General features: G+C 38.1%; 3 protein-coding genes across 26 annotated transcripts in view; 1 reads left to right on the top strand and 2 right to left on the bottom strand.

Moving 5' to 3' along the window:
- LOC143020935 (methylglutaconyl-CoA hydratase, mitochondrial) overlaps positions 1-2,024 on the bottom strand; it is a 45,152-nt gene extending 43,128 nt beyond the window's left edge. The window contains exon 1 of one of the 2 annotated variants that reach the window (XM_076177916.1): positions 1,873-2,024. The gene's annotated coding sequence lies outside the window, so the exon portion shown is untranslated. Of the gene's footprint in view, positions 1-1,813; positions 1,837-1,872 lie in introns of those variants that run through there. The other variant, XM_076177920.1, reaches the window with a different exon arrangement.
- LOC143020936 (flavin reductase (NADPH)-like) overlaps positions 1-2,250 on the bottom strand; it is a 58,947-nt gene extending 56,697 nt beyond the window's left edge. The window contains exon 1 of the mRNA XM_076177921.1: positions 2,038-2,250. Coding sequence (XP_076034036.1) covers positions 2,038-2,119 — 82 coding nt within the window. The 5' untranslated portion in view covers positions 2,120-2,250. The remainder of the gene's footprint in view (positions 1-2,037) is intronic.
- A 39-nt stretch (positions 2,251-2,289) lies between these two features.
- The window catches only part of hppy (MAP4K3-like protein hppy), a 73,453-nt gene continuing 59,823 nt past the window's right edge, over positions 2,290-15,919 (top strand). For 9 of the 23 annotated variants that reach the window (XM_076177909.1, XM_076177911.1, XM_076177905.1 and 6 more), the window contains exons 1-8: positions 2,367-2,764; positions 7,627-7,684; positions 8,243-8,398; positions 8,567-8,670; positions 10,087-10,215; positions 10,700-10,909; positions 11,290-11,439; positions 12,680-12,773. In XM_076177909.1, coding sequence (XP_076034024.1) covers positions 2,654-2,764; positions 7,627-7,684; positions 8,243-8,398; positions 8,567-8,670; positions 10,087-10,215; positions 10,700-10,909; positions 11,290-11,439; positions 12,680-12,773 — 1,012 coding nt within the window. In that variant the 5' untranslated portion in view covers positions 2,367-2,653. The other 14 variants (XM_076177898.1, XM_076177894.1, XM_076177893.1 and 11 more) reach the window with 5 other exon arrangements.

The following is a 15,919-nucleotide window of genomic DNA, read 5'->3' as shown; positions in this document are numbered from 1 at the left end:
ATGTGCAAGTCTAGAACTACATAATGTAATAAAACGATATTAATGGGAAATCTATGACAAGGAAGTCTCAATTATATGGAATGAAAACTCGTTCAAATAATTACTAGATTTTTGGAAAGTGCTTCCAGTTTCCAGAACTCTCTAGATTTCAGAAGCTTTTAGCCTGGGTATTGGAGACTTCCAATAATAGTGATCCCTAGCACTGAGGACCACTAACATATTTCTTTATTTCATATGTATGACAGGTATATATTCAAATGAGGGAATGCTTAAAACGAAAATGAAGACCAGAACAGAAAATATGATAAAGTAAAATAACTGAAAAGGGCAGAAAAGGTAACAGTGAGAAGAAAAGAACAAGGAGAGGAAAGATGGAGTGGAATAGCAATTGGATATTGCATTTATGACAGACATGACACTAGCTAATGACCCTAAGAAGCTAATATTTAAGAAACAAACTTGGCCCTACTTCGTTCAGTAGTAATTGCATGCCAACACTGTAAGAACTAGAAGTTAGGAAAGAGGAGTAGTAGTTTACTACCTTGGGAGTAGAGTTAAGGAACTCCTAAAAAATGTAATGGTGTAATTGACAAAAGTAGGGGTGGGGGTATTGAGTTTGGTGGTCTATCTTCAAGATTTTTTGTGATGTGAGTGTGCATGTGTTCATGTGTGAAAAACTGGTGGTAGGTTGTTATATATTTTTGTGTAATATGCTGGTTTTATGTTCTGCTGGGTGCACTTGTATGATACAATAAGAAGAGTCAAGTTTGGTGCTTTAACATAGTGTACAATCACTGTAATGTTATATTCTATTAGGAAATTTTTGGTTTCCGAGCGTTAGTGTCCTCTTGAGGGTTTGGTGCATCCTATTATTATTCTTATCTAGTATGGTTTGTAAATTTTCTATACGTGTTTTGCTGATTGCTGGGAACCAATCTGTGAAGGTGTGCCACTGCGGCTCTAATGAACTGTTTGTAGACAGATCCCTTCTGTTGACCAAAGCCCATATTTGTAACTGATTTATGTCAATTTATTTTCCTGTTGAATTTCAGTCAGATATTAATATTTGACATGCACGCTGATATGAGAGTTAAAAGTGAGGCCTACATTTTAAGACTATTTTGCAATGGGAGAATGTGGCCATTTACCTTCACTTGTTCAATATTTTGTTATATCACTATTGGATCTCTTCCAGCTATACCAGTACTTCTACCTTTTCACATACAAAGATGAAAGAAAAATAGGAATGTTCCCCTCCTACTATTGCCACTGATATAGAAATTTACCCACCATTACCACACAAATCTATGGCAGTACCCAAGGACTATTACTGGACACATTGGGACTGGGTTTGAAGTATGTGAAACCGAGGACATATCAGTAATATAAACGATCAAAAATTAATCTACTGACTTATTTTGCCTACCAGGGAATTTGTAAGTTTGATCATGAAGCTTTAGGCTCGAAGGTTCAGAAATATAATTACGCATAGATATAAAGATATATGTTTTAATTTAAGTGTAAATACTAAATTAGACAAAACAAATAATGAAATTTGTGCTTCATTACAACCGGCATAAAATATTTGGATTCATATGCCCTAATGCATCAGAATTTGTCACAGTATGTGTTCTTAAGTCTGCCACAAATAAAGACCCAATGGCAAAAATACACAATTCTCAATAAACGTTTAAATAACATTTAAAATCGACTATAGTTACGGTGATCTTGCCCACGGTTTCGTCAGCATCACCCGTGCTGATCGTCACGTCCTACATATTTCATCACTTTCTAAACAAACATGCAAAGTTACCAGTATTCCAATTACACTAACTGTTCTCACATTACGTGATGAGTAAATAGTGCACATACCTGCAAGTATCTTGTTTGTAGGTCGAGACCTTGTATCAGCTGTTTTTGTGATGCCCCCTGGTAGCTAACAAACAAATTCAACACACCAGCAGACGACGTGCGGAGAGCGAAGTGTAACTATTCAAACAATTTACGTAATAAAACAAAAGTCAAATTAGAACTTACCAAGCTGGACAGCAGCCTCGACGCAGCAGAGTCCCGTGGTGCCTGTCGCGCCAAATATCACAATTCTGTTATATCTAGGCATCTTTACTATTTCCCGCACAAGATTGTGTACTACAACTGAATTTCACCGCGCTGAGAACTCTTGGGAGATTCAATGGTTTATTCCGTGGTCCTTGTATAAGAAGTTTCGTTTCATGTTCCTTTCCGTCAGGTTCGTTTCTAGACAGGGAATATCGTCCTCGGAGCTGTATTGAACAAGGGAACAGTTCAACAGCATTCAGCTTGGTGTAGTGGAATATAAAACGCTGAGTAAAGAACTATTCTAATTTTCACTAGAACATATTTGTTTGTGCTTATAATTATGCAATATGCTTAAGGAACGTAATTGCATAATATATTTCGTAAAACAAAGAAATACCCACTTTGACAAAAAGTACATGTTTGAATTAAGAATCGTGTGAATCTAGCAGTTTCCAAAAGTAAACCTTGAAAACATACCAAGGAGATCATCGCTACTACCACAACAGAAGCAGAGAAATACTCCCAATTGTGCCAATTGTGATACTTTTTTAATTTTCACAGAGGAAGAGGAAGCTGAGGTACTCATAATGTAAAGATGGCAAGTGCCTCGGCTTCCCTCTCGGCGGATATTAGTCGCCGAAATCCTCAAGATGAGTATGAACTGATCCAGAGGATAGGTAGTGGAACCTATGGAGATGTTTACAAGGTATGACAATTTTAATACTTAACGTAACAAGACAGAGTTTGAACTTGACCTATATAGTTCTTCATATTTTTAGAATGTTTTGAAAATGTAAAATCTGTGCCTGCGTAGTGTGTTAGGTTTATATTGAAGTGGTCAAATACTAGTACGTGGTGACAATTAATTGAAGGTCATTCTAACATAGGTATATTTTGACGTGTTAACATTTGCCTTGTTATCATTGATTTGGCATGAAATGATCGGATAATTGAAATTCGCTGTATAATTAATCACGTTTAGTAGTTACCTGAATTATTTTATCCAGGTCTCTTATTGTGACTTTTTTTTTAAACAATGACAGATAAGCACAGAACTGAGAATTATGAGAATATAAAGTTATGTCATAGGTGCACTCTATTTAAAATTATAGAATCATTATTGAAATTAAAGTGCATACAGATTAAATGAAATTTAGGAATGAATTCAAGGTTATACAGAACTGTCAGGTTGTGCAGTAAGTTGGATTACACAGTCAAATGACAACTGCTTTCCTGAATTTCACTGAGCAAAAACCCGCAGCCCCATAATATCTAGTTTTGGTCCTTGAGCTCTTCGATAAATCTCTGAGAAGAAACTTTGCACTATTGTCTGTGTAGTAATAGTGTTAGTCTATTTTTGACCCCCAGCTGGCAGGAGAAGGAAGAGAAGACTGTCACTATGTGCCAGTTGTCAACTCTCCATATGTGGAAGAAAGGGAAGGGAATAGTTGAAGTTGAGAGAAAGGTTGGGATTGGTACTCTATATGAACATTGAAGTTGGAATGATTGATAGGTTTTGGAAGATAGGTGGTGGGGAAGATAACTGTATAAAATCTAACTTGCAGGAGTATCATCAAATACTTGATGTTGGCTTCTCATCTAATACTTAACTGTTGCCAACAGAGAAATTCCTTGTTGAAAATTGGCCCAAGTTAGGTGGACAAAATTTACTTCTAGTCTTCATAACTTACTTGACACTTGGTGTGATATAATTGTTCATTAAAGTAATAATGAGATGATATTTGAAAGCTAGATAATTAGACTTTGTTTGGTAATCTCTTTTTCATTTTTTATGTGAGGTATGTATCATGGACAAAATGAATGCTTGAATTTTGAGTGAATATGGTTAATGTTTTAATGTGATAGTAATGGTTTGAATTGAAGTTTGAATGTCTGATCTTGTCAAGGAATCTTTTAATTTGTTGAATTATTCTGTAAAGTAGAATGAAACATTCAATTCAAACACTCAGAGAATTGGCTTTTAGTAGTATTGATAATTACGTTCATGAAGTCTGGTTTGATTCCTTAATCATAATATGGGGTCTTTTAGGGTAGTGGCATTTACAGTACTTTGGTTGATTGTGCAGTCTAGGGCTGATATGCAAATTGGCTTGTCATTTTAGTAATGAGCGTTAAGATCATCTACCTGCTTACTGTAACTAATTTTGCATGAAAGTGTTAATGGAGAGTTTATGATAAAGATGGATTTGAATTTTGCTGGCATTAAGTTATAAGAATATCAAACTTTATCTACAGATCATATGTCTGTAAAGCGGCCCATACACGATCAATTATATTGCGCAATTTCATTGTCAGTACTCTGAATTGACAATGAAATTGCTCAATGTAATTTATCGTGCATGGGCTGCTTAAGACTCATTATGCATCAGGTTAGTAGCAGTTATTTAAATATTGCTGTATGAACTTCATTTGCATATGGACTGACTGGTCACTTAAATTCTTCACCTCAATTTTATAATGAGGGCCAAAACAGCACAATTGATCCAGATTAACTGGATGAAAGCCATATTGCTGTATTATACTTAGACTAGATGGTTGGTCTTTATATACTTATCAGTAACAGAAATTTTGACATGCAGTCAATTGTTTAGGTAGTTGAGTATGAACACAGATAAGTTTGTAAATTTGCTCAATCCAGATGTCTTCATGAGATAGTCATACCTCTGACATGCTTTTCAGGAATTCAGAGCAGAGTTCATTAACAAATCAATATATTGAATGAAGGAAATTGATGTCTGTCAAGGGCTACTGTGGTGTGGGCCAAGGATTGCATTTCAAGCTTACATGAAATTCTGAACCGTAGTTATCACATTGACACAGAATGCATCTGTCAGGTTAAGGTATTGGTTAAGATTACTTGTGCATAGAGTTTCATTATAGCAGGACCATTAGAAAATGCATAATTTCATCTGCAATTTTTCCTAATGTACAGTAATATGCCTAGAATTTTTATGTGTTGCTCATAGATAGGGAGATGTAGTGGTGCATGAAGCAGATATTAACAAAATCGTTATTGGATTTTTTTTTTTTTTTATAATAAGCATGTAGTCTTTACTAATACCTAGATCAGGATTAGGAAATGTTTTGCTATATAAAAGATATGTAGCAGAGTTTGTTGGATCAAATACTGTAGATGTTCTGGATTTTAATACAAGCACTTGAGCTTTGGCAGAACAGAGATTTAGTGACTGATCATTTCCTAATACAAAAAATCAGAGGGCATATCTTTTAGACATTTTGTTTATTTGTTTGCATCAAGGAACAAGGGTTCACCAGATGGTTTTTCTTTGTCTCTCAAGGACTCCTGGCATAAACAAAAATGAGATATGACAATAGGAAAGGTACTAATTATTTGTTTTGTGTGACAAACATTTTCATAAAGTTACTATTTTTGGTGTGCCAGTTTTTACAGATTTAATTTAAAGTATTGAAAAAAATTTTGTTACATCCATGTACATAAATCAAAGGACTATTGCTGAGTAGCTGCTAGTGATGGTTCTGAAAGATGGATGTCTTTCCTCCATTTTTTTTTTTTTTTTTTTTTTCTCCTCCAGATATTTTAACTTCTTGAATAGTAGTCAAAGCTAAAACCCTAAGCCAGTTTAAGACAAGGTATGGTAGCTGGGGAAAGATAGAGGATTCCATAAGTGTAATGCCTTTCCTGTACAATTAGGAACATTCAGTATACTAAGAGAACAGAAACTGCTGTCAGTCCAGTTTGTTCCTAGAAATATTAGCCTCAGGGTCTGACAACTGTTGCCAGCCATTGTGGTGCTGCGGACTTCCAGTTGGCGAAACTTAAGGCAGCAATCATTATCACTTACAATCAGCATTGCAATATTGCCTTTGACCTAAGTAATGTGATGGTGGAGATGGTTGAACAAGTTTTATTTGTTGATGGTGTGTGTATGTGTTTTGACTTTGCCTTCCTCCTTATAAGGGGAAGATGGCCTTTGGTTTGTGTATGTATTAACTGGGGAAACTCCTTCCACATATTAATTCCCTTGAATGGAAGAAAAGGGAACCTAACCAGTCAGGGGATGGGGGGAGGGGGTTCAGGTGAACCTAATCATTTAGTGGCGGACAGAATAAGTATACAACTCCCAGATAGGTTACTTGAGATAGGAATGGGGTTCCTTCATTTAATGAAAGTAGAAAACTGGGGCAACAGATTGATTGAATTCCTTAACACGAATAAAAATACCTTGTGGCAGCTAGATTATTTTCTGGCAAACCTTGGGATATGATCATATATTATACAAGTTTTTGTGTGTGCAATCTTAGGTTTTTTAACTCCCTCTTTTGTTGTGCAGTCACCTTTATATATATAGTAGACCCTGTGTTCAAGCTGATAGCTATGTTGTTTTCAAAATGCCTACTTGTTATTCCTCTAGTGGACTGGCATTGCACTCGTTGTTTTATATCATGCATAACAGAGTAGTTGAACTCTGTCCAAATACAGATGTACAAACGAGTATGGGTTTCTTAGCCATACTTAGTCATTATTGGCTTTTAGCTGCTTTTTTTGTGCAAGTTTATTTAACAGTAATTACTGATATGATATGATATGAATATAATTGTTGCCATGGATTTCACCAACTTGAAACCCAGAGTGCCATAGTAGCAAACAAACAGTTCCAAGATCCTCCTGTAGATCTCTCTGGAAAGAAATTTTGGAATGTTGTCTGTGTTGCGTTAGTGTAAGTTTGTTTCTGTTACCAGTGAGCAGGAGGAGGAGGAGGTGAGCAGTGACTGGTGATCAGCTCTCTTTATGTGAAAAAGTGTGTGTGTAGTGGGGGGGGGGGTAGATGTTGGGCCCAGTCCATAGAGCCTTTTAAGACTACATCTCCAAATGCAGATGAGTATTGATAGGCAGTGAAGATGGGGAGTTGGGAAGTGATTCACTCTGACATCCATTTGACAGGTATCACGACTCTATCATTTGTTCCAGGCAGCAATATGAAAACACAAGTCAGAAAGTGAATGGCTGGTACTGAGCCGTCATTGAGTAGCATTTAAGACCTAAAGTGTTGAACAAAGTTGGGGTATATGGCTTTTCAACCCATAGAGGAGTTGAGAATGTTCCTCCAACTGAATAAGATTATTAGGCTTGTAGTCTTGAATGAATATACCATTGGATCTCTGTGAAGGAACATAATCCATTCTGGTGTTAATGGAAATGCTCATTATCTGAATGCACTCTAAACCTACATTAAGAAAAATAATGAAAATGTATAAAAATTAAAGTTACAAATTAGAAGGCAAATACTGTCTGGTTGTGTTTCTTTGTTAGAATTTCAACTTGATAGGTGAATTTAAATTTCTTGAGGAAAAAATATACTTTATTTGTACAGCAAATTGTTTGTACATGGGAACCCACTATATAAAACAGGACTTAGGAATGGAATAATTATGATTGTTTTTAAACCTTTAGGGTAAGACTGATTAGGTTCTGTGTACTTGATTCAGTAAGATTTTTAAAGTAGTCTTACTTGCCAATTACATTTGATGTATTCAGTTACTAACATATGTTCTTTTATTTTTCAGGCGAAAAGATTAATAACCAATGAATTTGCAGCCATCAAAGTTATCAAACTTGAACCAGGTGAATATTCTTATGTGAATATTTTTTATCACTTGTTAGATATCACAAAAAAAATTAATACATGCATAGCTCTTTCATGAATAACTAAGTATTCTCAGCTCTTGACAAATACTTCAGTAGGGTTGTATTATATATAAAAGTATAGTAGGAATAAGTAATTTTTCAAGTACAGTATATCATAGGATGATTCTGGTAAGACACGTAAGAATTTTTTTTTACTTGTTTAGTTAAAAATTAGATACAGGAATACCTCACTATACAACCGAGTTGTGTTTCCAGCTGACTGGTCACAGTGTGAAAATTCGTATATCGAGGTGGGTTTTACATGTAAATAAGAGGTGGGGTTGTGTTCATGGACCCTGTCAACACCCTACCCTCAATTTTTGCCTCCTGGGGCTTTCACATACACCCAACATTTTTTTACTTACTTTATAGCACTCGGTCGTATAGTGAGGTTTTTCTACATGTTTATGGTATTATGAGAGTGAATTTTATGAATATTGAGAATTATACTAATGGCTGCCATAAGAATAATGAGATGTAATACTGGTGGTGCAGGTGATGACTTCACCATCATCCAGCAAGAGATCCTGATGATGAAGGACTGTCGACACCCCAATATTGTGGCGTATTTCGGCAGTTACCTTCGGAGGGATAAATTATGGATATGTATGGAATATTGTGGTGGAGGCTCCTTGCAGGACATATATCACAGTAAGAAACTATTGATCTGAGAATGTTCTCCAAAGTTCTGAAATAATATTTAGTATTTGAATAATTCAATGGTGAATCTTTTCAACTAGGGTACTGCTGTATTTTGAAGTTTGCTATATAAAGTGTGAGGACTTGTTCTAATAACATGATTATTATCTTTCACTTCAGTCACCGGCCCACTGCAAGAGAGACAAATAGCATATATGGGCAGGGAAACTCTAAGAGGGTTGGAATACCTTCATCGAATGGGAAAGATGCACCGCGACATCAAGGTAAAGGAACATAATAGTTGTTACATGTAGTGGTATTAACACTTTTAACATGTGGCATCTTGCTCCCCTCTTCTTAATACTTTAATTTGTTGATATAGAAACAGTTAGTTGATGGGTATTCATTATTTTTTGGTGGTAAATACTCTATCTATCTATATCTATATATTTTTTGGCTACCTTCCTTATAAGAAGGAAAAAAGCCTTTGGTATATGTATGTTTATACCAAGGGCTTTTTTCCCCATATAAGGGAGGTAGCCAATTCATAATGCAAATACCCATTCCCACCCATTCCACTCCTATCCACCCTTTCTCCCCCCCCCCATCTTAGCTCCTCATGGATGATGGGTCATTCCTGTACCCGCCTGTTACCCTGGGTCATAAGCAATGCAACAAGACAGCACATCCACAGCAAGGCAACTTCATTTAATCAGCAACCCCCACCTCTCTGTCCCTTCATGAAGAAAGAGAGAGAAAATGGAAGAAATCCCTCCAGGCTGTGTCAAAATATTGTTTATACATAACCACTCCCTACCCCCTCCATTGCTTCCATCCTTGCTAAATAGGAATTAATAAATAGGTATGCCATAACTTTTTCTACTTCTTCGTCTTCCTTTTTAACTTTGAGTAACCATTTCATGATCAGGAGTTTCATAGTAATCAATCAGTGGATCTGTTGCCTCTGTTCTCTCATGTGGGAGACGTGGAGTCCTAAAGAAACTGCCCATTTCTACTAGTTTAGCCCATAAGTCGTATAGGGATAGTAACAGTCAAGTAGTAAACATAGAAACATAAATTAAAATTAGCTTTCTGCACATAGAAGGGTTCTCCTGTTGTGAGTATACATCTTAAGTCATTACATGACAACAAGGGAACTGTCGCTGTAGGGAAGAGTATTGAAAGTAGGATTTCAAGTTTGTTGTAAGGGAGTGTATGCTAAAGGAATTAAAGTGTGGAGTTAAGCTTTTATTTATGTATTTGTCAGCACAGACCAATACTTGCAATGTTCAGGTGAGGGGAGCATCAAGATTTTAAGTAATACCAGTAGTTCTTAGGGACAGAATTGCTTGTCATTCATAATTACAATTTATAGGAAAAGACTTACACTTGTATCATGTCTCTTTATCTCCATCTTTCAAAATTCTTGGAAATTGTTTCAAAAGTTGGTGCATCTGTATGGAGAGCTGTGTTTTTTTTTGTATCCTTCAGGTACTTTGTCTTTTTCAGTATGTTCCATGATATCTTGCCACATTCATTCCCACACCCAAAAGATCCCTGTCAGTTTTTTTTTTTTTTTCTTTCTTTCTTTCTTTCTTTCTTTCTTTCTTTCTTTCTTGTCCCTTTTAGTTGATGAAGGGTTACTCATATTGCTGCATACCATGTGAAATACTTTTGAATAATTTTAATTTGTCTTGCAGGGTGCAAATATTCTACTAACAGAAAACGGTGATGTCAAACTAGCGGACTTTGGTGTGTCTGCCCAAATTACAGCAACAATCAGTAAAAGGAAATCCTTCATTGGAACTCCATATTGGATGGCACCAGAGGTAAGAATTTTTCATCATCTCTACAGTACTTCTATCTTAGGGACAGTATTGCACCAAAGAGATGAAGTCAGAGGTAAAGGAGAGATTTATGAAGGATAGCAAAATGGAAAAACAAAATGGAAGGAGAGAAGTTAAAAGTTAAATTGCAAAATAATTAAGCTTAACTTGGGTCAACATCAGTGCCAAACATGGAATGTAAACATAAGTGAGATGATACGATTTACAAAGAATGCTGATGTGGCATGTTGGATGTGAGTGTAAAGGATGAGAAGCTGGATGAAGTGAAGAGTTTTAAGTATTTGGGGTAGCATGTGGCAGTGAAGGAAGGAGTGGATGTGAAAAAGATGAGATAGATGTCTGAGAGAATGATCCCCCTGCCATCCACCTTCGAAATTCATTATCACTCTCATTTCCATCTGGAGGTGCAGATATTATTTTTTGTTTCATTTCACAAAAATTTATTGTAACTACTTAAAATTTACAGGTTGCTGCAGTGGAGCGTAAGGGAGGGTACAACCAATTATGTGACATTTGGGCTGTTGGGATCACTGCTATTGAGCTTGCTGAGTTGCAGCCACCTATGTTTGACCTACACCCTATGCGAGCACTCTTCCTAATGTCTAAAAGTGGCTTCAAACCTCCCACATTAAAAGACAAAACTAAGTGGACACAGAATTTTCATAATTTTGTTAAGGTATTGTAATTCAGGCAAATGTTTTATCATGATATATTCAGTAGTTTTTTTTAGGTATGTAGTAGTGTTTTGTAATAATATATATGTAGTAGTGTTTTTGAGTCTTATATTTAAGTATGTGTGCATTTCATATATGGACTAAGTATATGTATGTATATAAGCATAGCTCCATTATTATGTGTTCGTTGTTTTATTTGGAAATAATAAAACTAGACTTGGCCACCCTTCTTTACATGGAGAGAAGGGCTTTTGGTATATGTATGTTTGTATTTGTATGTTTATATATGTTTACGTATATTAGGTCTCTTGTAGGAGACCCATTATACACCTTTGACTCTCAGTGACAGATTTAGTATATCATTGGATTCTCTATGTTTCAGTTGTCATTAACGAAAAACCCGAAAAAGCGACCAACAGCAGACAGATTACTTCTGCATCCGTTTGTTGCTCAGGATCTGCCTCGCTGGATAGCAGTCGAACTACTTCAAAAGGCTCATAGCCCACAACCCTCCTTCCCAACAGAATTGGAGGTAATGCATATGAAGAACATCTGTTCATAGCCAGTAGTCCGAAGGGATTTCTCCCCGTCCTCGCCTTATATGCAAAGGGGGACGGAGAGGGGGGGTCGCCGATTAAATGAAGCGGCCTCGCTGTGGATGTACTGTATCTTGCGACACTGCTTCTGACCCAGGGCGGTGGGCAGGGTGCAGGGATGACCCATCATCCAGGAGGTGCTCAGATGAGAGGAAGGGTGGGAGGGGTGTGGAGTGTATTTAGGGATGAAATGGGTGGGAGTGTTTTTATGCCTTTCCCTTTTTGGCTACCTCCCTTGGAAGGGGGAAAAAGCCTTGGTATATGTATGTATGTATGTACTTATATTTACCCAGTAATATACAGGATAGGATGTATGTTCATGGGACCCCACCGCTATGTCTCCAGTGATAAAACTTTGCTTTAGATTAGATGTCAAAGGTTGGGGGAAGTGTATTCACAGTCACATAGAGTAGTGGGTGTGGAGGTGAATTTTGGAGTAAAGGAAGCAAATGTTTTGGTGTAATGGAAAGTATTAGGAGATGGATGCAAAGGGAAGGCATAATGAAGAAGTTATTGTACTGTATGGAGCAGGAACTTGGAATAACAGGGAACCATAAAGGAAAAATCAGAATGTTTGAGAAATATGATGGGTATTAATATGAAAATGAGGTGCCAAGATAAGAGGGAGGGTGGAGGGGAGTGGAATATATAGGAATTGGAATGAGTGGGAGTGGTTTCTATGCCTTTATTCTTTTTGGCTACCCCCCCTTGTAGGGGGAAAAAGCCTTATGTATGTATGTATTGATATGGAAAGAGGAAAGGTGACAAAAACTGTGGAAAGCAGAATTGGACGGAGGAAACTTGAGAGGAAAACTGAGAGTGAGGTGGGTGGATGGGAAAGGGGGCTTTGGATGCATATTAAATGGGAAAAAGAAAGTGCAAAAGATAAGAATGAATGGAAGGAGAATGTGACTGAATTAAAGTATTGCTTTAAACTTGAGCATTGTTGTGGAGGACAAGGTTGGCCCTTCATCCACAAGGTGCTGATATGAGAGGGGTGTTGGATGGGTATTAATGTGTGTGAAGTGGGTGTGTGATTTGACCTGGCTGCTCTCCTTATAAGGGGGCCTTTGGTATATGTGTATGCTATTTGCTGTACTTTCATTTTATTATATTTTTCTTGTATATGTTTTGGTGATATTTATTGCTAATGATGCTTTACATTTATTTTCACAGATGGATGAAGAAGGAGTGGTTGCAAATGTTCCTCAAAGAATCCCTTCCAGAACTCCAGCAAGACCCAAACAAAGAACGAAATCAGAATTGCACAGTATGTATTTTCCAGGAAGATGTTCCATTTTTCTTCATACACCTGCAAGATATTTTATCTAATATAGTTTTTAGAATTTTTTTAAAGTAATATAAAGTTGTTTTGGAAAGAAATTAAGAGAGGAAGAGGAGGCAAATCAAGTAGAGAAGAAAAGGTAAAAGGTGCAGTTGGAGAAATGATAATGGAAGAGATGGCAGTAAGAGGAAGATGGACAGAGTATTTCAGGGAGCTGCTGAATGTGAAGGAGGATAAGGAGGGAAAGGTAGTTGAAGTGGGAAGTGCTAAGAAAATAACAGTGATGAATGAGAAAAATGGAGGAGAAATAAGGAAAGATGAGGTGATAGCAGTTATTAAAGTTATGAGAGCAGGTAAGGCACCTGGGTAGGTTGGGTGTCATGTGGCGTGTCTGAAAAAAGGAGGTAGAGTGAGGTGGACTAACTAGTGAGGTTGTTTAATGTTTGTCTAAAAGAGGGTAGAGTACCGAAGGACTGGAGGAGTGCCTGAATAGTTCCACTTTACAAGGGAAAAAGGGACAAGTGTGAGTAGTAGTTTGAGAGTAGTTTATTGAGTAGTTGGGAAGGCTTATGGTAGAGTTTTGATTGAGAGGATTAGGATAGGAACAGTGTGGATTTAGGACAGGTATGGGGTGCATGGATCTGATTTTTGTGAGAAAGATTTAGGAAAGGGTAAGGATGATTTTTGGGCCTTTATGGATTTGGAAAAGGCTTATGACAAGGTAGGATCACACTGGGAGGTATTGCAGATATATGGGATAGGAGGAAAGGTGTTAAGAGCAGTCAAGAGTTTTTACAAGATTAGTAGAACCTGTGTTAGAATCAGAAATGGAGAGAGTGAGTGGTTTCAGATGAGGTGCCTGAGAAGTATGATAGAAGTTACTAGGCTGGATAGATTGAGAAACAAGGTGAGGAGGAGGAGAATGGGCAGAAAGGGAGTTGGGAGATAGGGTTGATGAAAGAGTATTGGGTTGTTTTGGACATATGGAAAGAATGAATGAGGAAATATTGGTAAAAGAGGTGTGGAAGGAGTGAACATGAGGGGGCGACCAAAGATGAGATGGATGGATGGGGTAAAAGGGGCTTTGGGAAAGAGGGGAATGTCTGTTGAGGAAGGACAGAAGATAGGGGTTAATGGAGAATGGTTGTGTATGGATGATGCTGTGATGCATGAAAGGGAGTGGGTGGGGAGGTGGGGACATGAAGGATATGTGAAAAATAATTTGATGCAGCCTGTCTTCTCTTTTTCTGTAGGAAGGGGTGGAGAGGGTGAGTCACTGATTATATGAAGTGGCCTTGCTGTGGATGTGCTGTCTTGTGACAGTGCTTCTGACCCAGGGCAGTGGGCAAGATGCAGGGATGACTTGTCATCCAGGAGGAGCCAAGATAAGAGAGAGGGAGGGTGGTGAATGGGAGTGGAGTATGTGGGGATGGAATGGGTGGGAGGGGATTTTATGCCTTTGTTTTTTGGCTACCTCCCTTGTAAGGGGGAAAAAGCCTTTGGTATATGTATGCATGTATGTAGTAGAGCCTGTGTTAGAATTAGAAATGGAGAGAGAGAGTTGTTTGAAGTGAAGGTGGGACTTTGCCAAAGATGTGTTATGTCACCTTGGCTGTTCAATTTATACATGGATAATGTGGTGGAAGATGTAAATGCAAGGGTAATGGGCTGGGGATTGGAGATGGTTAAAGAAAATGGAGAAAAATGGGAGGTAAGCTAGTTGTTGCTTGCTGACAACACTGCATTTGTAGCATGATCAGAGGAGGGATTAAGGAAGTTAGTGAGGGTTTGGGAATGTGTGTGCAAGAAGGAAGTTGAAGATAAATATGGGTAAAGGTAAGGTGATGAGATGTACAAGGGGAGAATGTGGCAGCAAATTGGAAGTGAGTATTACGGGAGAGATACAGGAGGAAGTGGATAGCTCAAGATACTTGGGTGCAAACATGGTGGGAAAGGGAGGAGTGGAGGTGGAGGTAGAATGTACATTGAGAGAAGCAAGTAAATGCCTTGTGGGATTAAAAATGTAATAAAAAATAGACATCTAGGAATGGATGCTAAGAGGAGATTTTATGAAGGGGTGATTGTGCTGACAGCACTGTATGGGGAAGAAACATGGAACATAAGAGAGGAAGAGAGTTTAAATATGTTTAAGATGAAATGCCTGAGAAGTATGGTAGGGGTTACTAGGCTGGATAGAATGAGAAATGAGGTGAGGAGGAGAGTGGGGGTGGAAAGGGAGTTGGGAGATAGGGTTGATGGAAAAGTATTGGAATGGTTTGGACATATGGAAAGAATGAGTGAAGAAAGATTAGTAAAATATGCATGAAAGGCAGAGGTGGAAGAAGTGAACATGAGGGGATGAGATGGATGGATGGGATAAAAGGGGCATTGGGAAAGAGGGGAATGCCTGTTGAGGAAGGAAGTGAGAAGACAGAAGATAGGGATGGGTGGAGAATGGTTGTGTATGAATGATGCATGGAAGGGAGTGGGTGTGGGATGGGGGGGGTTGAGGGAATATGTGTGAATATTTTCATGCAGCCTGAAGGGATTTCTCCCCATCTTCTCTTTTTCTATATGAGGAGACAGAGAGGGGGAGTTGCCGATTAAATGAAGTGGCCTTGCTATGGATATGTTGTGTCTTGTTACATTGCTTCTCACTGAGGGCAGTGGGCAAGATGCAAGGATGGCCTGTCATCCAGGAGTAGTCAAGATGGGAGGGAGGGAGAGGGATGAATGGGAGTGGAGTATGTGGGGATGGGATGTGTGGGAGTGAGTTTTATTCCTTTGTTTTTGGGTACCTCCCTCGTAAGGGTGAAAAAGCCGTTGATATATGTATATATGTAAATTGGAATGGGTGGAAGTGGGTATGTGCCTTTTGACTTGGCCCAAAGGAATTTCCCATCTTCTGTATTTATTCATGTGGGATTGAGGAAGGAGGGTTGCCATGTAAATGAAGCAGTGGGGTTAAACCAGCTTTGGCTGTTGGGCCTTGCTGTGGAGGTGCTGTGTTGCTGCATTGCTTCTGACCCAGATAGTGGGCAGGAGACAGTGTTGCCCCTTCATCCACAAGTAGATAAGATAAAAGGGACAACAAATAGATGTTGGATGGGTAGAGTGGGTGTCTGTCATAG

Source organism: Oratosquilla oratoria, chromosome 41 (assembly GCF_046742065.1).
Source record: "Oratosquilla oratoria isolate Oo_2021 chromosome 41, ASM4674206v1, whole genome shotgun sequence".
Taxonomy (NCBI): domain Eukaryota; kingdom Metazoa; phylum Arthropoda; class Malacostraca; order Stomatopoda; family Squillidae; genus Oratosquilla; species Oratosquilla oratoria.
This window is presented reverse-complemented; position numbering and strand designations above follow the sequence as displayed.